The sequence below is a fragment of the Notolepis coatsorum genome (genome assembly GCF_963971535.1).
Source record: "Notolepis coatsorum genome assembly, chromosome: 1".
In the NCBI taxonomy this organism is placed as follows: Eukaryota; Metazoa; Chordata; class Actinopteri; order Aulopiformes; family Paralepididae; genus Notolepis; species Notolepis coatsorum.
The window spans coordinates 238,656,248-238,681,643 of record NC_140165.1 but is presented as its reverse complement, the minus strand read 5'-3'; the positions used below and the strand labels follow the sequence as shown (position 1 = coordinate 238,681,643).

The following is a 25,396-nucleotide window of genomic DNA, read 5'->3' as shown; positions in this document are numbered from 1 at the left end:
CAGTATGATGTCAAAATAGAACATTTGTGTATATTTAAAGGCAGCCCAGGAAACTGACTACTTAACTTAGAATGAGTTCAGACTCATAACTTGACTGAACTCTGAAGAGAGAACACAGAAATAACTTTTAACTAATGTGATTTATTTGAAAGACGCTTGGTATTTAGTAGGTAAGTATTTATTTCCACATGTCAACGATTGTATAGGTTAGTCTACAGTTTGTTATGAATGTTTAAAAAAAATTGTGTAAAAAAATGTATTATCAATAATAATTATATGTTTTTTGCATAGGGATTTTTTCTAAACGTTTATGATTCAAACTTCGTGTACATGTTCACATCCCTACTTTTATTACATTTCAGAATGTTGAGGGTTGTTGAGAATGTTTTAAGGCGAGACACCCCAGGCAAATATAGGCAAATATACTTTTTTTGGTTGATTTTGAGATTTTGTTATATTTTGCTTCCTAAACATGTCTTCTATGAAACTAGTGACAATAAAACGTCAATAACACACATTTAGTTGTTTATTTTACTTCATTTTGCATTATTGCATCCATAAATGTGCCCATATTTAATGGAGAAGTGCCTAATTTGCATATATAAACATAAAATTCAGAAAACTTGCAATATATTTTTTCTTAGTTTATATGTAATTAACTATAACCATATATTTTCATAATCTTCTCATTGAGGAAGGCAAGGCATGGAGAGAAAACACCTGCCTGGGTTTGGTGTTTTGTAGCCCCTTTCGTGACTGCGATGCAACCCCCAACCCGCGGGATTAATAAATCGGCAGGGTCAGGGTTTGTGGCGGAGTCAGTTCACTGGCGGAGTCGGTCAACCCCGATTCCGCGAGGTTCGTGGCCCCACGAGATTATGACATTGTGCACGGCATACCGAACACCTTCCCCTCCCCCCCGCTTGGCGGGTGGGCAGCCCCTTTTAGGCGTGCCTGTGTAGTTTGTAGTCCTCCGGGCGCAGGTCGAGTTCTGCTCTTGTTACCTGTCGGCCTGGATTAAGGGATCAACCTCCTTGGAGTGTTTGTCTCCCCGGTGCGCCAGCTGACCCCATGAGATTGTCTGTGGACTGTATGCCCGTTTGTGATGGCACCCCCCCCCCCCCCCCCCCCTTGCCATGCACAGCCTCGCCTCCATCAAAAGGCGTGCTCTCTCCACACCTGGCCTCAGACTCAAACCGTGAGCATAAAATACTTAGTTTTGAAATTGTTGAATTTGTAATCGTTTTTATGATGTAGTATGTTTTTGTTTTGCCATACGAGTTTCCATGATGTGTGAAAAGGTATTGTGTGCAGTTTGCAGGAGTGTGTAGAGCGCCTGGAGAAGGAGATTCTTCTGGACTACCAACGCACCATGAATCGCATCACCTTTGACACAGTCGTGATGAGCAATCCTGAGGAGTTCTCTGACATCACCCTGCCCCACAAAGAACCTGAGCGCGCCCCTCTGAGAGGTGAGCTGGCTGCTGTGTGTGTGTGTGTGTGTGTGTGTGTGTGTGTGTGTGTGTGTGTGTGTGTGTGTGTGTGTGTGTGTGTGTGTGTGTGTGTGTGTGTGTGTGTGTGTGTGTGTGTGTGTGTGTGTGTGAGAAGGCAAGATTGAACTGTATTATGAGTCAAACAACAAGCACACAACAACAATGTGTTTAATGTCCACAGGCCTGGTCGCTGATTATCCGTTTGAGAAGAACCGATCTGCGTTTATCTTCCGCTCTCTGCTGATCAAGCCAGAGGTGTTCGCTGCCTTGTCTGAAGTGCGGGCCGAGTGCAACAAAGTGGTTTCAGACTCAGAGTGGAGACTGTTCGATGTCACCTTCACCAAGCCACTGCATCTCAAGGAGTTTGAGCTCACCCAGTCTCAGAAACATGCACAGGTATTACCATGTAGCCCGGGTCCACAATTGAATCGTTGTGCGTTGATACCTCTGATACCAAGATTTCAGATTAGATGCCTGATAATGCTATGATTCAATTCAAGCTATTGCTTTTCTTTTAATCAAAGGAACGCTTTGTAATTGTCAATGAAGCCTCAGGAAATAAAACCAGCCTTGTCAATGAAGCCTCAGGAAATAAAACCAGCCTTGTCAATGAAGCCTCAGGAAATAGAACCAGCCTTGTCAATGAAGCCTCAGGAAATAGAACCAGCCTTGTCAATGAAGCCTCAGGAAATAGAACCAGCCTTGTCAATGAAGCCTCGGGAAATAGAACCAGCCTCGTCAATGAAGCCTCATACACCTGCATTGTGTGGCTCTCTGCTGACTGAACTTCTGGTTGGTTCCATCTCTTCTCCAGGTGAACCTGTTCCTGAGGGAGACCTGGGTGACCACGCTGTGCAACGCCATCTGCTCTCGCGAGGATGTCTACAAGATGTCCAGGCTGAGTCATCTCATGTCCCTGGTGAGCTACATCATGCAGGACTCCCTGCGCTTCCTGGTGCAGGCCTCAGTGGCTAGCCTGGCTCAGCTGCTGCTGGACGCCTGTCACGGGGTCCTGGCCTGCTCACAGGACCTGGTGTGGGGTGACGACCTCATCGCCAGCCCCTTCAGGTAAAAACACATTTATATAGTACTTAAAGGTTGTATCCACACACAGCAGGTGGGGAATGGAAATACGCATAGTTAGAATCAATCCTCACATTAAAACATTTGAGGTTCTATGGTAGAAATAGATGCTGCTTATTTTGAATTAGATACACATCTACTCTAATTCCTAGGTGTTGAAGGTCCTTACTTGTTCCTTGCCTTTTTAATTGTCAGTGGTATGTGCAGAAGATGAGTGTTTATTTGCACAGTTCCTTAATTTAATTTAATAATTTAAATTCATATTTAATTCAAGGAAGGTCCTCTCAAACCAGTTAACAAGGCTCACTGTAGGCCTTGTACATTGAGAGAGAAGGTCACTTTCAAACATCAATCAAGAATCAAGAATCAAGAGGTTTATTTGTCACATACATACCAGGGCATACAGTGAAATGCGGGTGGTCTTGCCCGCATTGATTGTGCAAAATACAATAATAAAATAGAATAAAATAGGCATAAAAAAAGTAAAAAAGATAAGACACGAGATATGCATGGTAAAAAAAAAAATACATGCTAGGTTCCTGAGAAACTGGTTCTTATGTACACTACTATGCAATATACAATTTACAATGTTAACTCTTACTGTATCTAAACTATACAGTACCTCCTTCTTTTAAATGTTACCAGTGCCACCAGTTATGCATAAGTGTGGGATATTGTTCATATTGTTATTTCCTTTGTGTAAATTGAAAAACTACCCCAGCAGGCAGGTACAGGTAACGTTCTACGTACCTGACGGTTGTGTTAACTTGAAAGACATTGAAATACATACTGTCCGTACTGTCACTCAGGCCCAGAAAGAACCCTGTGTTCCTGGTGGACTTGGTCCTGGACCAGACTGGGGTCCACTACAGCATTCCACTGGAGGACCTGGAGACCACCATCATCAGCCTGTTTGATAAAGGCATTCTGGCCACACACAATATACCCCAGTTAGAAAAGGTGAGATTTAATCTGGAGGGACCTACGTCAGATAAATTAAATCAGTCTGGCTGTGCTTTCCCTGCCTGTTAAAGCATTAGGCTTCCCTGCTTATTTTTTGTGAAAATGTGCGCAATATATCTTGTGCAGTTTTCTCTCATCTAAGGCATTTCAATGATTTCAAATAGTTTCCTTTCCTTTGCTTTGTGCTTCTGAATTCTAACATCCTCATGTTTGTTCCCTAAGGCTGTTGAGTGACATCATGATCAACCTTCTGTGCACTGAAGTCACCAAAGCAAAACGCATCAAAGATTAGAACAACAATTACAATATACTATCCATTAACTCAATCAGCGCCAGAGGTTGCTGTTAGGTTAAGAAGGCCACCTCTTTAAAGAATAGGGATACATGGCGGTGTTTGCATGGCTCAAACCATATTTTATATCATAGCTATGGATATAAAACTATTGCCCATTTGACATTGAGTATCTATCATTCAATTTGTGAAAAAGAAATGATTTCTTCATCCATACATTCCCGTTTTATACCGTGGTGAATATGAGTATAGTTTTAGAGTAATCCTATAGTCCCAGACAACCAATCTGAAATCAACGCTATATTATCGGTATTAAGTTTCATCATGAATGCATGAAAGGGGGGGGGGGGGTCGTTTTTCTATGCTTCGATCGTCACCAACGGAATACCTTACAAACACACATTACACACATACGTTCGGATCGCGGGGAAGGGATTCTAGTATCAACGCAAGATTGATACCATATAGCTCTTACCTTGACTAGGATGTACTGCAAAAGGAATATTCCAATTATCTGATCGCCATTCCAAGTATTGATGTCGATCGTGTTGCCAACATAATCCACCAAAGAACATGAACCGGGAGTGCTTGATTATCCTCAATCCATGCGTTATAAACGCTACTCCTGCCCGACAAGGAAAACCAGGGCCAGACTTTTTAGATCGACGCACAGACCAAGCCCGATAGTTTCTAAGGATGTGCAATACCGGCGGCAGGCGGGGTATTGGATGTTTGCGATCTCATTCCCAATGATAACACAGGCTCCCTCGATGGATTATGAATGGGAATATCGAATAAAAGAAATAATGATAGAAAATCCGACTTTTCTCGGGTTTGGCGCTCAAGCGAGTTAACCCGACTTTATACGTGAGTAGCGGACAGATGGTGTCTAGTGTTAAGGGCCTAACCGAGGCTTATCTACCTTTTACACAGGTAGACGGCCTGGTGGGGGGGCTTAGGACCGGCGTGCCGCACTTAGATAAGCCGTTTGCCTCGGTCCTTTGCCCAGATATGGTAGAGTGGCACCCCGACCGGAAGCCAATGCTGAGGGGCGAGTCGGCCCGACAGATGGCTGAGTGTGCCGATGAGGCTTATACCGCCGCGGTACAGAACCTAGCAGCAACAACTAACATTGCTCAGTTAGCTGCTTTACTGTTAAAAATGGTGTCAGGCGGTGGGGTCTTGGGGCCGGACGATGCCAAGACCCTTGCGCAGGGTTTCGAGGTTATGCGGCATCTAACACAGCTGCAAGCTATAGCCTCAGGGAAAGGGATGACGCTTTCAACATTTATGCACAGACATCTGTGGTTGGAGCAGTCCCCCCTTGGGGTGGAGAGGAGAATTCCCCTCCTCAGGGCCCCCCTCTCCGAGGATGGACTCTTTGGTTTGTCAGCGGAGGCGCCGGCGGCCTATAGCCAGGCCCCCACGCCCCCCCACACCTCACAGCCAGAGGTGAGAGTATTGTCTCGTCAGCGGCTGCTGCGAGACCCCCGACCAGTGGCCTTGCGACCACTGCCCGAGACACCCTGGCGCTTGGAGCGCATAATGAAACAGACATGGGTCCTCGCGGTTCCGACAGACCCGGGCGGCCGTGGGTTCAGGCGAATTTGAAGTGCGCGATTCCCCCCGGGGAGTAAACCGACGCCATCATCTCACTGTGTCTAGCAAAGCTCTCTGTTCACCCCCTCGTATACGATACAAAAATAAGGGCTCTGTTCCCCCTCTGGCGTTGGGCCGCATTACTATTCCTGCGGGGAAGCGTAAGCGGCCCGACATGTCACTTCTCATGACAGGCTGATACCCAGGTCTTTGCTACGCCTGGGTTTGTCTATGAGAATGTTGTATTTTTCAGAAGGCCCCTCTGCCACGAGCCTGACGCTACATATGATGACGGAGCGGGTTTCCCTGTCTCAAAAAAAGGTTGTCAGAGTGGGAACCCTTGGCCACGTCACAGCAACGTAGTGTCATAGCGTGGGTTCCCCCAGCCCCGCCCTCGCCAGGCTGGGTATTACGCTTGTGCTTCCCCCGCCCAGACTACCAGTCCTAGCAGCGGCAGTGTGTCAGGCACGCGTAATTTGAGTGATAGTAATATCATTACAGGGTTACAGTGTGAAGAACTTTTACTCAAGGCAAAGTAAAGACCACATGTTTTGCATGTCCAGCCATAGAGCAGGCCATCCCCAGCTGGCTCAGCGCTTTGCTAAGACTGGACAATGCTCAGCGGGGGAACTGCGTCATCCACAAATCCCTGACATAGGAGTGATGACTGCTGTTCCGTTTGAAACCGCCCCTTTCTGTGTCGGGGTCCCCCCATGGGTGCAATTGCCCCGACCCCAGCCTTGCTTGCGGAGTCAGGGTGCAAAACCCCGACCCCACGAGATACCTTGCTGGTGGAGTCAGGCGAAACCCGACCCCACGAGATACCTCGCTGGCAGGGTCAGGGTTCGCAATGCACAACAGGAGGGACCGGGCTTCCTATCTACAATTCTTAGCAGGTCAGCGCCAGACTTTTACCACGTGTGGCTACAGAAGTGCCGGTATGGATAGAGAGAACGTTGAGATTGGGGCTCATGTTGCAATTTGCACACCCCACCCTCCGTTTTTGGGTTTGAAACAGACTGTTATCAGAGCCCACGGCAGCGACAGCCCTGGCCAACGAGATTCAATCTCTGTTGGCGAAGCAGGCCATCGTCGCGGTCTCATGGGAGGACGTGATGAGTGGGGATATTTTCTGGTGCCCAAGAAAATGGGGGGTATCAGACCCATACTGGACCTGTCCCCGTTCAATTGTTTGATTGCGGTGAGAAGGTTCAGAATGTTGACCGTCAAACACCTGTTGTGCGCTGTCAGAGTGGGAGACTGGTTCACCTCCATAGACCTGAAAGATGCGTATTTTCACATCCCGATTTTTCCTCCTCACAGGAAATTCCTGCGCGTCCCGTTTCATGGAATAGCGTACAAATACCAGAGACTGCCGTTCGGCTACTCTCTGGCCCCTCACACTTTCACCATAGTCTAGATGGAAACATAGGTCCACCTGCATAGTCTGGATTTTTTTTCGCCACCTGTTTTTTCTTAATCCTTGAAGTGTCTATTTTAAGATTTTAACAGGTAACAGGTTGAAATAATGTCCCATGGGGTTTATTTTTAACCCTTTATTACACCTATCCTGAATGAAAACCTGAAAAAGAAGAAAAAGAAAACAGCATACCTTTTGAAGTTAACATATAGAGACAAAAAAAAATATCCCAAACAAGTTTGACCCAAGGAATTCTGTTATGGTTTGTAACCGACCCCAATCGCACAACACAAGACAGGTATGAAAGTAAGCCAAAACAGGGCATTTATTTATTACAAAAACAAAAAGCGGCACTGTCCCTTTAAGGGAGAACACAAAAACACAAGGGTCAAAGAATATGGGAAATATGGCACTGTGCCTTTAAGAGGCGAACAGGCTAAGGGACTAAGGCTAAGGGACAGGACCAGGGCAAAAATGTCAAGGACCAGGACCAGGGGGCACTGGAGAGGGGGACAGGGACAGAGGCCCGGAGAGGCGGGCTGGAGACAGGGACAGAGAAACAGGGTTAAGGCCTTGGACAGGGCGAGGGCCAGAGCTGCTTACAGGGATGGCAGGGTTCTGACGGCGGAAGCCTGGCACGGAGATCCTCCTCGGAAACTGCCGACGGGCAGCGCAGAACACCGGGGTCCCAGAGGACCGGGGCGAAGAGACGCATCCTCCCGTGGAACTAGGAAGCCATGCGTGCCGGCTTGAAGTCTGGAGTGGGAGCGCGCCGGCTTGACGTCCGGAGTGGGAGTGCGCCGGCTTGACGTCCGGAGTGGGAGCGCGCCGGCTTGACGTCTGGAGTGGGAACACCACTCCAGGCCTGGCACGGAGATCCCCCCTCGGATGCTGCAGACGGGCAGCGCGGAACACCGGGGTCCCAGGGGACCGGGGCGAAGAGACGCATCCTCCCGTGGAATAGGAAGCGATGCGCGCCGGCTTGACGTCTGGAGTGGGAACACTGGAAAACCTCCCGTAGAGGATTAGAGAGCGCAGACGGTGTCCCACTCCAGGCAAACGGCGACAGGTGGTGATGGCTGGCACGTCGTCTCACGCCGGAGACGCGGCAGGTGATGGTAACGTCCAGGACTCCATGAACACTGAACACAGATAAGGATAAAGAGTCCAGAACACAGAACCAGCATACAGAACGACCCGAACAGGACTGGAGGGGAGGTCCAGGTATTTAAAGCCCTCTGGGGCGCTAATCATAAACTAAGAACAGCTGTGAAAGGTAGTCCAAGGGTGGGGGCTGGAGAAGAGCAGAGGAGAGTAAAACATCGCAAGGGTGGGGGCTGTTGAGGAGAGTAGACAGGGAATTAAAGGTCCAGGGAACAGGCGAAACCTCACAGAATTCAGTACAATTGTTATTTTTAAGATTCAAACATCTTGATTACATTTCAGGACAGAAAAAGCAAAAAAACACTGAAAGAAATGTATATCACTCACATCTCTATTTTCTAGGGATGCTCGATATTGGCTTTTTTACCGATACCGATATACCGATATTGTCCAACTCTTAATTTTCTATACCGATATCAACCGATATCAACCGATACCGATATATGCAGGGTTTCCCCCCCCCCAAAAAACGGAATAATTTCAGGTAATTAACATTACATATCTCTTGTCGTGTAATTAACACAACATTATGCATACTTTGACAATAAACTCCTAATTGGCACCCCTCACCAGGTTCAGTCTTCATCCATATCACATCTCACCTTTGACGGCCAGGTAATCCCCCTCTCCCCCTCAGTCACAAATCTGGGGGTTCGATTTGACCCCCACCTGACCTTCAACACCCACATAAAACACCTGCAGGACCTCATTCTATCACCTAAAAAACATATCAAAACTCCGTCCCATTCTAACCCTGTCAGATGCAGAGAAGCTTGTCCATGCCTTTATCTCCTCAAGACTGGACTACTGTAACGGACTCTTCATCGGGATTCCTGGCAAGAGCATCCAAAAGCTGCAATACATCCAGAACAGCGCTGCCAGGATCCTGATGAGAGTCCGTAAACACGATCACATAACCCCCATCCTCCACTCACTACACTGGCTCCCCGTCTCATCCCGGATCAACTACAAAATCCTGACGATCACCCATAACTGCATAAACGGACACGCACCCCTCTACCTTCAGGAACTCATCACTCCACAATCCTTCACCCGCACCCTCAGATCCGCAGGTAGCCTGCTCCTTCAGGTCCCCAATACCCGGCTCTGCACCATGGGTGACCGAGCCTTCTGCACGGCTGCACCAAGCCTGTGGAACAGCCTCCCCATCCAGCTGAGGGCACCACAGAGCCTGACTCTTTTAAAGCAGGCCTGAAAACGTATCTGTTCAAAAAGGCCTTTGACTGTTAGCTTTTTATTTAAATTTTATTGCGTTTTTGTTTTTAAATTGTCTGTTTATACTATGTTTTTAACACTTTGAGTGCCACGCCGGGTTTTCCTTTTTACCCCCTTGATGCCACGGTCCACTTCAATGTTAACGTTAATATCGCCTAATCTATGTTTTAAATTATGGCTATGTGTCTAATCTGCCCGTCGCTTATCAAAGACTACGTTTCCAGTCAGTGCTGTCAAGGCAGATTGGTTTTTTATCGCTTCATTTCCGTTTCAGAGCATTTAGAAAAGCACCCGTTTTGAGATAAAAAACAGTTCATTCTGGACCATTCTATGATAATCGTCTTTTACTGGAATATTCCATAACGTTGATATTCGTCGGCCTATTTATGAATCGTTTTCAAATAAACGCTAGATGATCAATATTATACGTGCACGCAAGCACATTCGGGCCGCGCACGGATAATCGCCGTGTTCATTTCCTCTTGGACTTTTACAGTGAAACTGAAAGAGCCCATTTCACAAAACAGCCTATATCTTCATCAAAATTAGTCTGATTATCCTAACACTGATAACATAGATTCCTTACCTGACATCAGATGGTATCCAACTGGTATATTCCAATTCCTGATCACCATTCGAAAAAATCGATAAGTGTATGGATCCAACGTGATACAGTAGTATCACTGGCCGCGCCAGTGTTTTTGGCTGCTTGTCATAGCTTGCTGTTGCTCCTAATTTTTTCGTTTGTCCTCGCTCTGTTTGTACCGTCGTATGTGTGTGTTGTACACGGCATTATTGTCTATGATCGGCAAACTCTACTGAACATTCAACCCTCTATATGCACCCCGGACGCCAACAGCGGGAATACTCACCGCTGCCTGTTCTCACGTCTTCCTGAGGGAGTATGGGCTCCGCGCTGCCCCTGTTACCGGAGGAAGTGTTTCAGAAGGCGGGGTAAACGTGCAGGTAACTCGGTTAAGGTGAGAAGCCTTGCCGGTTCCCGTTCTCCTTCTCCACCGAGCCATCTCCTCCAGCTCTACGACGATGGACCCGCTCAGCGCTCCTACTACATCCACAGACGTTCCCTGGAGCCGAGATACACCTCACTTCGCGCGATTACACTAAACGTAAACCTGGATGGGCTGCCGACGGCGGGGATTCCCCCTAGGCCGCGCGCGAAACGCGGGGGGGTAGTCTCTGACAACCTCCGCCCGCTGGTGTGGATACCCCCGTCATCGGATCATACTACCACTGCTGCCCCCGACCCAGTTGAAGTGAAAATGGCTCTGATCAACGCGAATCACATCTCCAACAAAACCTTCGTCTTAAATGACTTTGCGACCAAAAACGGACTGCATTTTTTGATGGTGACTGAAACATGGGCTACCCCTGGTGAGCTCACTCATCTCGTGGAAATGTGTCCCAGTGACTGTAGCTTTTTTAGCACACCCAGATCATCAGGAAAAGGAGGTGGTCTAGCTTTGATATATAAAAACTCCTTTAACTGCCGTGTTGTGAACTGTGCGCAATTTTCCAGCTTTGAAGTACAGTTGACCATGGTTGACTTGGACAAACCTCTCCTAATCGCCCTCGTTTATCGGCCCCCTAGCAGCAAGGACTTTATCTCCCAATTTTCCGAATTTCTGTCAAATACCATGTCCATCCATGACAGAATCCTGATTCTTGGTGACTTTAATATTCATGTGTGCTGCCCATCCAAGCCTATGGTGTCTGATTTCATGGAATTGATCGACTCATTCGAACTCACTTTACTTACTACCACCGCCACCCACAAACTAGGCCATACGCTTGATTTAGTCTTAACCCATGATTTATCAGTGTCAAATATGAATATTGATGAAAATGCATGCTCCTCTGATCACTATGCCGTAATGTTCACCTCCTCTCTCTCTCTCCCCCCAGCCAAATCCCCCTCCCCGGGGCGTCTCTCCCGCAGCATTAACCCCTTAACAACCAGTAAGTTTTCCTCCGCCTTCCTAGCTGCCCCTAACATCTGTACTATTGAAGCCTCTCCCTCCCACCTTAACATAGATGAACTCACATCCCTGTTTAATTCCACCTGCCTCTCCATTCTGGACTCAGTAGCCCCCCTTAGACTAAAAAAACAAACAAAGTCTAAGGGCCAGCCGTGGCTAAATGACACCACCAGAGCCCAGAGGAGAGAGTACAGGAGAGCAGAGCGTAAGTGGAAAAATGATAGACTCCATGTCTCTCTCGAGATGCTTAGAGACACTTGCATCAGTTATCAGTTAGCAGTTAAAGCAGCGAGAGCCGCATACTTCTCAGACCTCATCCGTAACTCTCAAAACCCCAGGACCCTATTTGCCACCATTAACTCTTTCATTAGCCCCCCCCCTAGAACTAGCCTGGATGTGTCTCCAACCAAATGTGAGGAATTCTTAAAATTCTTCATAAACAAAGTTGAGGTAATCAGAAACAACATCACACCACCTACACGTAGCTTAGATGTCTCGCCGCCCTGTTCATCCACCCTGGCCTGTTTTCAACCCATCACCCTCTCTACTCTCACAGATATAGTCTCAGCCATGAAACCAACCACCTCCCCCCTTGACATAGTTCCCTCTGTTCTTCTCAAAGAAGTATTTCCCACAACTGGCCCCAGCATCCTCTCTATCATTAACACCTCCCTAGTCACTGGTACCGTTCCAACCTGCTTCAAACAAGCAGTGGTCCAGCCCCTTCTGAAAAAACCCAACCTAGACTCCACCCAGCTCAATAATTACAGGCCAATCTCCAAGCTCCCATTCCTATCAAAGGTCCTTGAAAAGGCTATTCTCTCTCAGCTGTCTCCCTACCTGCACTTGAATAACATCCTGGACACATTTCAGTCAGGTTTCAGAGCCAACCACAGCACAGAATCTGCCCTGCTTAAGGTCACCAATGACCTGCTCCTCACTACAGACAACCGGGACTGCGCTGTCCTTATGCTCTTAGACCTCAGTGCAGCTTTCGATACAATAGACCATGCTATCCTCATTGACCGTCTCCACCAAGCAGTTGGTGTCAGTGGCACAGCCCTATCATGGTTCACCTCCTACCTCAGTGACAGAAGCTTTTCCGTTAACATCGGAAACTGCTCCTCCCCCTCTGCCTCTCTTGCGGGGTTCCACAAGGCTCCATCCTTGGCCCTATCCTATTCTCCCTATACATGCTGCCCCTTGGTCTGATAATAAAAAAACACAACATCTCTTTCCATTTTTATGCTGACGACACTCAGGTCTATCTCCCCATGAAACCCAACAATATAAACAATCTTGACAGTCTTCATTCCTGCCTAGACGACATCAAATGCTGGATGGCACACAATTTTCTACAACTCAATCACTCAAAATGTGAAATCCTCCTTTTCGGCCCTCCAAACCAAACCAATGTCATTGCCAGCAGCCTGGGTAACCTGTCTCCCCTAGTCAAGCCCTTTGTTAAAAACCTGGGCGTGCTCTTTGACCCAGAGTTTTCCTTCAATAGGCAGGTAAACTCGGTGGTGAAGGGATGCTTTTTCCAGCTCCGGTCCATAGCCAAGATCAAGGCCATTCTCTCCCCCTCAGACCTGGAAAGAATAATTCACGCCTTCATATCCTCACGCTTAGACTACTGTAACTCCCTGTACCTGGGGCTAAATAAATCCACCATAGCCCGTCTACAACTCCCCCAAAACGCTGCCGCTAGACTGCTCACAGGTACCCGGAAGAGAGCTCACATCACCCCTGTACTTGCCTCCCTCCACTGGCTCCCGGTGCGCTTTAGAATAGACTTCAAGGTCCTCTTAATGGTGTACAAAGCCCTAAATGGTAAAGCCCCTGCTTACCTAGCAGACCTCCTCACCCCCTATACCAACGCCAGGGCCCTCAGATCGGCTGATAAGGGTCTCCTAACCACTCGTAGGTCCAACTTCAAGTCTAGGGGGGGACGTGCTTTTGCGGTCGCAGCCCCTGACCTCTGGAACAGCATCCCCATGTCCATCAAATCTGCCCCCTCCATCGAGTCTTTTAAATCAAAACTCAAAACCCACCTATATCGCCTGGCCTTCCCTGACTCACTTTGACTCTTGCCGTACTTGTTGACGTGTTGTTCTGTTTTTCCTTTGTCTATCCGTTGATTTTATTTTGTTTCTCTGTTTATTTTATACTTTTCTTTGTACTTAGCTTAGCCATGTGAAGCACTTTGGTTGACAAGCGTCATGTTTAAACGTGCTATACAAATACATTTGATTGATTGATTGATTGACATGATTCCGCGGGCTGAGAGGCTCCAGAATGAACTGTGGTAACCCCGGCTGGATCAGTGGACTGGAAAATGTGGAGTACCGGATTTTTTTCCCCATCCATTTTCATTGAGTCCATTCCAAAATCCCTTATGTCATCTGGGAGACGATAGGGGGCGCTTTTTTCCACATATGATCGCCGGCGGCGCTCGGGTATACTCGGGTAGGCTCGCGTAGGCTCGCGTGATGCAATATGATTTCAGATCGCAAAAAAAAAAAAATAAAAAAAAATCAGAGAAATCTCGTGAGTGGCTTTCAACATAACTATCGGAAACCCGAGATATCTCATGTGTGGCAGTGAAAGTGTTAATTAACTATGTTCTATTTATTATCTTATTTTTATTCTGTATTTTATTTTATTTGTTTTACTAATAACTATTTTATTTCTATTTTTTTAACTGTTTTAACCATGTAGTGTAGCACTTTGGGATCCCTGCGAACAAAAAGTTATTATTATTATTATTATTATTATTATTATTATTATTATTATTATTATTATTATTATTATTATTATTATTATTATTATTATTATTATTATTATAAATAAAATAATAATTAGTTCTTACTTGCTTGCCTGGGTAAATAAAGGTTAAATAAATGTAAAAAAAAACAAAAAACGATACCGATATTTTCCGATATCACATTTTTATGCCAATATCGGCCGATAATATCGGTAGGCCGATAATATCGGACATCCCTACCATTTTCCCTTTTTACAAAAATGTAGTGCATTGGACGAGATCGATTTAGGTTAATATTGGAAATAATATTGTAATAAAGAGTGTCTCCATGCTGTTATGCCCTAGGGGTATTATAGTTTTGCATAAACAATTCTATAGAGACAAATTCACACATTTTCCCATGCGATTTTGATCAGTGATTTATTTATTGTTAAGGTTCAAACTGTTTTCATATGCACTGGATATATCATGGACTGGATATCTTCTTTGTCACAACATTCAAGTCTTTTTTTCTATTTGTATTTTGTGCCCTAAACTACTAATCATCATCATCACTAAAACAATTGTCAAAGTCTATCTTTTCGATCTCCATCTCTTCCCCCGCCTCATCACACTCGTACTCCATCCTCCTCATCCATGTTATTTTTTGCATAATCTGCCTCCTTATCAAGAGCTTCTTGCTCTTCTGACTCCACTTTCTGGGCCAGTACCTCAACAAGAGAAGGACGGAGGATGGGTCCAACCGTCCAGACAGGTTCTAACACCTCATCCATTGTTTTTCCCAGTCCATACTTTGATCATAGGCTTTGGGCCTCTTGAATATTGGCTGTTCTGCTCTTTTGTAGCAGGTGACTCTGAAGTTGGCTCGCTGTACATGAGACACCTTGGGGGGAGACAGGCGTTCAATGTCTACTTTTGCATCCTTTTGCATCCAGGACTATCAGCACCCATAATTTTCTGCAGCATCTTGGCTCACACAGCCTCAACTGACTTCATCCAACTATGGCCATCCATAATGCATGTGAAGGACTCCATCTCCTGTTGGAGCTCATCTGTTACCAGCAACAATGCGCCAAGCTGACTAAAAGCCTTCTGGAATCTAGGGTTCTTCTGCAGATTATTCAACGGATTCACCTGTCTCTTTCCTTTGAAAGCGCTGGCACAGTCATCCCCAGTAAAGTCATAGTATCCCATGTATGTCCAGAGACTCAGCCAGTTCGGACACATGTATTAGCTTGCAGTGCCAGTGCCGTGGTCAAGGTGCCAGTGCCGTGGTCCAGGTATCTGGAGAGGTTGGTCATGCTGACATGGTAGATGAGGATCATCAGTATATAGATAGAGGTTGGTTATGCTGACATGGTAGACGAGGATCACCAGTATATAAAGGTTGGTCATGCTGGTAGAGGAGGATCATCAGTATATGGAGAGGTTGGTCATGCTGGTAGAGGAGGATCACCAGTATATAGAGAGGTTGGTCATGCTGGTAGAGGAGGATCATCAGTATATAGAGAGGTTGGTCATTCTGACATGGTAGAGGAGGATCATCAGTATATAGAGGTTGGTCATGCTGACATGGTAGAGGATGATCATCAGTATATAGAGGTTGGTCATGCTGACATGGTAGAGGAGGATCATCAGTATATAGAGGTTGGTCATGCTGACATAGTAGAATAGGATCACCAGTATATGGAGAGGTTGGTCATGCTGACATGGTAGAGGAGGATCCCACTCACGTTGTGCGTCCTAGGGTGACTGTTCCCTATTACGCATATTGGTCAGGGTTTGCTATCCCCCCGCTCCTCGTTAGGACGAGTGGGGGACGAGACCCCCCCTCCCCTTTTCGATGGGCATAAGGGCCCTCGGGGGGTGCATTTGTCTGTGGCTGCGTGTTTCGCTCCCCCTTTTTGTTCCCAATAAGGCTGGAGCGGAAACGCTCAGACAGATGAAACATAACTTATACATAGCTTATCCTATAACCCTAGTTATGTGAATACATGCTGAGAGCTTCCGCTCTTTACACCCTGAGGACCCTTGGCTGTTTTCACGCATGAAATTCAGACTCGGAAGGGCGTGGAGGTGACCATATCCTGTGTTTTAAAGGGGTTATGCACTGCTATTCCTAGCACTATTTGGGCAACTTTACACAATTCCTGTTAGTCTATTGAAGACATTTGTAATTTTTTTTCAAAAAAAATCATTGTTTTATATTTCTAATCAAGTACTCGAAACCATAATTTTTCAGCCTCGAGAAATCAGGCTGTTATGGCCCCGCCCATAAGCACTTTGAGTGACAGTCAGACCACAGGCTGCACTGGTAGAGGGAGGGAGGGAGGGGGGGGAAGAGAGAGAGAGTTCAGTTCAGTTCAGAGTTTTTATTTGCCACATGGAATAATACAATCATAGTTTCTTCATTAAAAAATCATAAATAGTCATTCCATGGACAAAAGGAGCAGGAAGAAGAATAAATCTTATAGTTATATAGTTACCTGCCCCTTATTCCTAAACTAACATGTATTTTCTTAATGGTCGGCGTATAACCATATATTTACACAAATAATCATTTATACCATGAGAGAGAGAGAGAGAGAGAGAGAGAGAGAGAGAGAGAGAGAGAGAGAGAGAGAGAGGAGAGAGAGAGAGAGAAGCCCCTCCCTCTCTCTTCCTTTTTTTCTTTCTATCACTCTCCCGTTCGGAGGTGTGTGTGTTTCGCGCGGACCTCCGTGCAGCAGGTCCCCCCCCCCCCCCCAAGTGCCCCCTCTCTCTCCCTCCCTCCCTCTCTCTTCTTTTTTTTCTTTCTATCACTCTCCCGTTCGGAGGTGTGTGTGTTTCGCGCGGACCTCCGTGTGGCAGGTCCCCCCCCCCCCCCCCCCCAAGTGCCCCCTCTCTCTCCCTCCCTCCCTCTCTCTTCTTTTTTTTGTTTCTATCACTCTCCCGTTCGGAGGTGTGTGTGTTTCGCGCGGACCTCCGTGTGGCAGGTCCCCCCCCCCCCCCCAAGTGCCCCCTCTCTCTCCCTCCCTCCCTCTCTCTTCTTTTTTTTCTTTCTATCACTCTCCCGTTCGGAGGTGTGTGTGTGTCGCGCGGACCCCCCCCCCCCCCCAAGTGCCCCCTCTCTCTCCCTCTCTCCCTCTCTCTTCCTTTCTCTCGGCTCCCTCTCGGCTCTCTCTTCCTCTCGCCCCGCAGCTTCACTCGCTGTCTAGTCTAGGTAGAATGGGGGCGGGCATCTATCCACAGCGCCCTGTGACGTGCACCAGGTCGTCAAATCAACATGACCTGATTTACTAGAGGCAAAGAGGGGATGGGCTGTAGCTGAGGAATTCGCCAATATAGTATTTAAGGCCCAAAAACACATTGATACGAACTCCTATTACTATAATACAATGCTAGAGACTGAAAAATGACATTTATAATGCATGGCACCTTTAAGGAAACACGCTGTAGGCGTGGCCACAGGCGAATGCCGGTCCATGGACGTTTTTCAACACGCGCGCAATAGGCGCACAAATGATGAATAAATCCCAATAAGGCTGGAGCAGAAGCGCTCAGCCAGTATTCACAACATTTGTCATGTCGAGTGGACATACAGAGTTAAGCAAAAAGAGGCATATACAATCACACAGCATATAAAATCACAACAACAAGGCAAGTAAGGATAACAATTATAAGGACAATTACCAATGGGTTCGTTTATTGAAAGTCGGCGGTTGAGCAGATTTAAGACAGGAGTCAGATGGCTTATTCTGCTAGAAGTTTACTAAAATCTCAAGGCACAGGAAAAATAGATATAACAAAAGCAGGATAGCCGGACCAGCACTCTCAGGTTCAATAGTTTTAATGTCTGTTTCCAATTCAGGCTGCCATTAAAACTATTGATCTGGCTAGCCATATCACTGAAGAAGGACATAGTTCCGAAACATGTCTGTTTCCAATTCAGGCTGCCATTAAAACTATTGAACCTGAGAGTGCTGGTCCGGCTATCCTGCTTTTGTTATATTCAACTTTATGGGATTACAGCACCCAGTGTCAGAACTTGAGAGTGCGGTCTAACTTGACAACAGGAAAAATAGATCAAATCTGGACCCCAGGGCCCTCATTTATCAACTTGACTTACGCACAGATATGTGCGTAACCCGTGCGTACGATCATTTCTAAGCAAAGTGTGGGATTCATCAATTTGAACTTGTGCTTGACTCTGTGCGTATATTCAAGCACAGGTCGGACCATGCGTAGTTGGCGCCCGGTGGTAGAATATTTTTACAACGCGGAAATAAGCACTGGCTGCGCTCCGCGTAACTCAACTCGTTATTATTTTTCGCATATATTGCAGAAATACGGGAACGTTTTGATTATATTTAAAAGGCTTTGCCATTGTTAAATGTAATAAGTGGAACCCCGAAGCTGTAGGCAGAATACAAGTCATATGAACACCCACGATATAAACGCATTGCAACGAGAACAGACAGAGGTTATTTGTTGAGTGTATGTGTATACAAAAACCCTTGCAATAAATGTGTCTTAAATGAATGAAAAGCATACATGCTCTGGACACAGAGGACAGAGCATATATCGTGTGGGTGATATCATGACTTGTATTCTGTGTCAAAGCCTAAATCAAAACGTCCCCGTATTTCTGCAATCTATGCGCAAAATAATAACGAGTTGAGTTCTAACAAAGAACGTATTACATGCTGGTAGGCTGATAGAGTAAACTATGATATGAATATGAATATGATATGATATAAAGGTATACTGGTCCGTCCGCGAGGATATCGAGGACTCGAGTTGGGGGACCCTGATGTAAACAAGACAAAAGTCTTTCTCTGGTCTGCATCCCCTTAACAATTGTGTGTATTGAGCCGTACTGTATTGTACCCATTCTGCAATCTGTTAAATAAAGTTTCCATTCATTCATTCATTCATTCATTCATTCATTCATTCAGCCATTAAATGCAATTTGAGAATATAGGCTAAAGCGACGGCCTAGCCTATACATATTATTTAATGTTTTCATAAGCATAAAGATACAACAGCTAGATTAATGATCAAGTTAGTTTACTGTATGCAGGCTTCGCAGGGCTGTGTGTTATTATATGCGCAAGTTACTGTTGCATAATGTAGGCTATGGGCTGGCTGCTATTATATGTACTTCATATAGGCTGCCTAATACCAACAACAAGATAGATTGTAGCATATGCCTCTACACACATTATATTATACACATCATATTATATCTTGGTTCGGCAGCGCCTCTGTGAACAATCTCTCAGAGTTTGCTCCATCAGTAATCAGTAATGTGAACGGGATTCCACTTGGTCAATGTACAGATAATCTGCGATGCGCATTTTGGCTGATAATGTGCCGGTGGCCGGAGTCATTCATATTCACTTAAATGCAGATCATAGTTATCCACTGAAGCCATATGACTCTGACCAGAACGGGCTCATGACGAGCGCACATAATAGGCATTAGAGCGCAGAGTTGTCTGTGAACTTGGCAACTTCATTAGATTTATTTATTCTCTAAAAATATCTATAATCATACGATTAAATATTGTTTAAAATAAAACGCTAAATACTATTATTCTGTGTGTCATGTTTCCAAATAAGATTGTTCACAACGGGAAATGCTGTACATACGTTCGGTGATCAATCTCGCTCTCAGTGAAGTCTCTCAGAGTTCGCTCGGGTTAGTCCACTTTTCCACATTTCATGGGGGTGTTCCATTACCGTATATGGTTAATCGGGGCGGTTCTGGTATGCAAATACTTAAAACAGTGCACAAGCTCAAACGTAGGATCAAAGTCATATTTATCAAGACAGGTGTGCGTAGGACCTGTGTACGCACGTGTGATAAATCCCGTTTTTTTTGTGCGTGCACACATTCTAAATTCTGTGCTTACGTGTGGAAATAGAAGGTTTTCTAAGTGAACTTGATAAATGAGGGCCCTGGGGCATGTACCTTCACGCAGGGAGAGCACAGTTGCAAGTGGCCCTGATTCGTAAACCGTCACATCATTTTATACCTAGTAGTTGGACACACCTCTTTTTGGTTTGATGATTGATGGCTGTCGTCGGGGACAAAGAAAGGCGGGGGGGAGAGGAGGTAGGAGGGAGGGAATTTCAGCACGTGTCTCTTGGTGTAAAGTGGGGGCCAGAGATAATGTCTCCCCTGAGTCCCCCTTCCTGGGTGTTTGTGTGTTTGTGTGTGTGTATGTGTGTATGTGTGTGTGTGTGCGAGGCCGGACACAGCACTGGTCAGGTTTCAACGGGTTATGGAAAGTTTAGGTACTTAATTTAGGCATAAATCTAGGAGTTCGTGCTTTTGGGCACAAGCGAAGCTGGTTTATCCAAGGTTTTCCGTAATTAGAGGTAATTAAGTGTAGGCATAAATCTATCGTGTGTGTGCTTGTCGGTGTATGGGTCTGTGCGTGTACGTGAGTGTATGTGTGTTTGTGCTCATCTATGTGTGTGTGTGCGCTTGTCTGTGTATGTGTGTGTGTGTCTGCTCATCTATGTGTGTGTGTGTGAGTGTGTATGTGTGTGTGTGTGTGCTCATCTATGTATGTGTGTGCTTGTGTGTGTGTGTGTGTATGTGTGTGTGTATGTGTGTGTGTGTGTGTGTGTGTGTGTGTGTGTGTGTGTGTGTGTGTGTGTGTGTGTGAGGGCATGGGGGAGAGATGGCATGGGGGAGCGATGGATGACGGAGACACAGCAGCGCCACAGTACATCGTGGGGAGACTCAAATGAACTCAAAAAACGTATCACAATCAATTAAAACATGTACAACTTGATTGACAAAGGTTGGATATTAAGGTTTTAAACTTTGCAACAGAGGGGAGAATCTCAAGTTTTAAGGACTGTTGGAGTTCATTCCATGAGCTATAGGGGCATCATAGCAACATGCAGATTTACCCCGTTCCAAGCAAACTCGAGGGACCTCAAGATGAGAGCTAACGTCACAGTCTTTTGTCAGTTTGTGATGAAGCAGATGTCCATCGTCAGTGTTCCCCCGCTGGAGGCGGTGTGTCTGTGGGAGCCTGCGGTGTCTGCGCTGAGAGAGAGAGTCCGCGCCGCTCTGCTCCAGGCTCTCATCCCCCTCAGGGCTTACGCTGGAGCCTACGAGAAATACCTGGAGCTGCACAACTCCGACATATATACCCTCTTCAAGTAAGACTGTTCAAATGACATCCTTTGTCCATACAGGCTGGGTATACATGCGTATACATACATATATATATACTGGATATAATGCATATTGCTTTATGTTAGATGTGGACATTTGATAGGAGTTTCAAATTTAATAGGATTCATTGAGCGGGAATAATTTAAATGAATTATTGAACTATAGATACCAGATACAATACAGTCATTTGTTTTACCACAATACATGAGAGACTGAGATTTAGGCAGTGCTGACGTTACGACACAGCATGATGTCGATTGTAATATTGCTATTATACAACAATTTGTATTTGTGTGTGTGTGTTGGTGTTCCAGAGCCCACAGCCAGGAGGAGCAGACAGTCCAGGAGGCGAAGGAGGCGTTCATTCAGTACCTGAAGGAGAAGGAGGCGCTGGAACAGTCCCTCCCAGTCTCCATCATCATCGGCCCTGTCTCTGTCAACGTGGAGGCTGTGCGACAGACCCTGGTCAACAAAGAGAAGGCTCTGGCCAGCGCTACCTTAGACCGCCTTGCCACCAAGCTACGCCTGCAGATCAATGATGTAAGTCTCCAGTTTACCTAAAACCACTAAATGATCTGGGTGAGGAATTTGGTGTTTTTTCACATTTCACCTTTGAATTATTGAAAAGTAACAACAAAGATGTGTGTGTATGTGCATGCATGCCTGTGTGTGTGTGTGTGTGTGTGTGTGTGTGTGTGTGTGTGTGTGTGTGTGTGTGTGTGTGTGTGTGTGTGTGTGTGTGTGTGTGTGTGTGTGTGTGTGTGTGTGTGTGTGTGTGTGTGTGTGTGTGCGCGTGCATGCATGTGTCCAGGTTTGTGAGGAGTACAACGCCATCAGCAGGAAGCTGTATGAGAAGCTTAACGACATTGAGGAGCTGGCGGAACAGAGAGAGTGGATGAGACAGATCCCAGACCAGCTCAAGAGCCGTGACGTACTAAGACATGGAAAATAACAACAATGCATCAGATGTTTAAAATATACACATATTCAAGGTTGTTCCTGTGTTTATTATTTGTTTTGTTTGTCCAACTGACCTACAGGAGATTCTTGACAAAGTCTTGTCACACTATGAGTTCTTGGACACGTATTTCTACAGCCTGTCAAATGCCGACTTCGATGGAAAGTAAGCAGAATTCTGGGTTTGAGGCTTTGGATAAAAGAGATATATAAATGCACCATTTACCATTTACAAATAATCAACCATCATAAGGCATATTTAATCCTTAAAAAGCCAATTTGTCCTAAAAAGTCCTAAAAGGATTTGCCCCCAAATTCCAATCAAAGCATAAAAGCATTTGACTGCAACAGTCTTGTGATTTGATGGGCATATTCGAGCAGAACAGTGGCAATGATCATTTGAATGTACAAAATGATAATTTGTGTGCTCCGCTGTTTATTTCAATGATAACCCCATGGCTCGACATGAAACGTCTCCCAAAACCAACAGCAACACGTAGCAGGACGATTGAGCTGATGTGTGTGGTTCTATCCTCTCTCTGTGCAGATGGACAGCTATTGGCTGGTCTCGGAAGATACTCACCCAGCTGGAGGCAGTAGCTACCCAGCATGAGCAGGATGAGCTGAGCTTCCAAAAGGCCCAGCTGGCGGAGCAGAACAAGTTCCAGGATCAACTGAACTCTCTACAGGTTATCTGGGGACATTCAAATACCTTTCTATTCAATAATCCCATCCCAAAGTCTTTGGTTGGTCTTAGGTTGTCATTCGTTTTCTAAACCATGCACTTGGTTAATCTATTCTAGGCTTATAATTCCTCTTGAACGCTGTATATGTATCTCTAGAATTCTGTTAGTTCATCTCATTTGAACCATTGGGACTGTGTTTCCAGATGGAGGTTGCTGGGTTTGCTGCTGCCCACACAGACATCAGTCTAGCCCACGAGACAGCCAACAAGGTGAGGGAGGTGATCGAGGAGCTGACGGAGGCCCAGACCATGGCCCAGACCCACAACAGCAGAGAGCGTATCTTTGGGATTCCCGTCACCAACGTGAGTGGAGGAGAACATGCCAGGTGCCTCAGGCCAACAATGGATGTTCTTTTTATCTTTATAGACATGTTTCAAACGGCAGCAGGTCAATTCTTCGAACACAGTTTTTTTCTGACCCAAAAGAAATCCTAAAATTGTTGTCACCAATGAGTAGGGTAATGTGAGAGAGTTTCAGTAACTAACCACCATAGTGAATGAATGAATGAATGAATGAATGAATGAATGAATGAACGAACGAACGAACGAACGAACGAACGAACGAACAAACAAACAAACGAATGAATGAATGAATGAAAACTTTATTTAACAGATTGCAGAATGGGTACAATACAGTACGGCTCAATACACACAATTGTTAAGGGGATGCAGACCAGAGAAAGACGTTTGTCTTGTTTACATCAGGGTCCCCCATTTTCAATTCATAATGACATTTATGACATACACAACATACATGACATCATGACAATTATGACATAGGGACATACATGACATACAGGTATATAGTACCGTTACATTTGTGACATATACGATATGCAAATATACAGTACTGTTACCCAGAGATCCTAACAGAAAATATATACATATAATGGGGAGGAGACTGTACATTAGGAGGGGGTGGGTGGGTGGGAGAGAAAATATATACATACGGTGGGGAGCAGACTGTCCATTAGGAGGGGGTGGGTGGGTGGGAGAGAAAATATATACATACGGTGGGGAGGAGACTGTCCATTAGGAGGGGGTGGGTGGGAGGGGGGGTTTGGACATTTACGGTGGCCAGTTTCGAATTGCAGCCTCCGTGTTTGTTCAAATATTTTTCTTTTATTCAGCACAAAATCAAGACAGTACAGATATGCAGATATATTTTACAACTAGTTCTCAATTAACATCCTGTCTGTACCGTGTCATTAACACTTTCAGCGCCACGCCTGGTTTTCCGTTTTACCGCTTGAATGCCACCATCGGCGCCAATGTTAACGTTAATATCGCCTAATCTATGTTTTAAATTATGGCTATGTGTCTAATCTGCCCATCGCATTATCAAAGACTATTTTCCAGTCAGTGCTGTGAAGGCAGATTGTTTTTTTATCGCGTCGTTGCCGTTTCAGAGCAGTTAGAAAAGCCCCCGTTTTGATATAAAAAACAGCTCATTCTGGAGCATTCTATGAAAATCGTCTTTTAGTGGAATATTCCACAACGTTGATATTCGTCGGCCTTTTTATGAATCGTTTTCAAATAAACGCTAGATGATCAATATTATACGTGCACGCACGCACATTACGGCCGCGCACTGATAATCGCTCCGTTGATTTCCTCACAGACTTTTACAGTGAAACCGAAAGAAGACATTTCACAAAACAGCTTATAACTTCATCAAACTTACTCTGATTATCCTACCACTGATAACATAGAGTCCTTACCTGACATCAGATGGTATCCAACTGGTATATTCCAATTCCTGATCACCATTCGAAAAAATCGATACGTGTATGGATCCAACGCGATACAGGAAAACTCCATGATCCGCGGGGACCTGAGGCTCCAGAATGAACTCTAGTAACCCCGGCTGGATCAGTGAACTGGAAAATGTGGAGTACCGGATTTTTTTCCCCATTCATTTTCATTGAGTCCATTCCAAAATCACTTATGTCATCTGGGAGACGACAGGGGGCGCTTTTTTCCACAGTGATCGCCGGCGCCCCTCGGCTATACTCGGGTAGGCTCGGGTGATGCAATAATTTTTCAGATCGCAAAAAAATAAAAATAAAAATCCGAGAAATCTCGTGAGTGGCATGCAACCACCTATAAAAAAAACCGAGAAATCTTGTGAGTGGCACTGAAAGTGTTAAGAGACAGCTATGCTTGGGGAAGGGGAAGGGGCGTAAAAATAAATACATAAATAAATAAATTAAAAAATATATATAAAAAAATTTTAAACAGGTAAATCAGAATATACTACATGTGTGGATCAAACCATTTAAAAAAGAAAATCACAATAAAATGGGGAATAATATAGAAAATAATAAGATGAAAATAAGTAATACGTTGCCTTTATAGCCCTATTCGCTCTATACAATCCCACTTTCTATCGAACTGTTCACCTTGCAACCTGATCAGATGGGTCATCCTCTCCATGTCCTGAATTTCTTTGACTTTGTTTAGCCATTGGTTATGTGTTGGGGGACTGGGTTTTAACCAAT

The 25,396-nt window shown here is 45.4% G+C and overlaps 1 protein-coding gene across 1 annotated transcript in view; it reads left to right on the top strand.

The window, feature by feature from the left end:
* Window positions 1-1,136: 1,136 nt before the first annotated feature.
* LOC311224391 (dynein axonemal heavy chain 1-like) overlaps window positions 1,137-25,396 on the top strand; it is a gene marked incomplete at both ends in the record, with an annotated part of 190,100 nt that continues 165,840 nt past the window's right edge. The window contains 11 exons of the mRNA XM_084309358.1: window positions 1,137-1,198; window positions 1,315-1,472; window positions 1,675-1,889; window positions 2,308-2,561; window positions 3,386-3,536; window positions 20,984-21,177; window positions 21,508-21,733; window positions 22,005-22,124; window positions 22,234-22,316; window positions 22,698-22,839; window positions 23,040-23,198. Coding sequence (XP_084165484.1) covers window positions 1,137-1,198; window positions 1,315-1,472; window positions 1,675-1,889; window positions 2,308-2,561; window positions 3,386-3,536; window positions 20,984-21,177; window positions 21,508-21,733; window positions 22,005-22,124; window positions 22,234-22,316; window positions 22,698-22,839; window positions 23,040-23,198 — 1,764 coding nt within the window. The remainder of the gene's footprint in view (window positions 1,199-1,314; window positions 1,473-1,674; window positions 1,890-2,307; window positions 2,562-3,385; window positions 3,537-20,983; window positions 21,178-21,507; window positions 21,734-22,004; window positions 22,125-22,233; window positions 22,317-22,697; window positions 22,840-23,039; window positions 23,199-25,396) is intronic.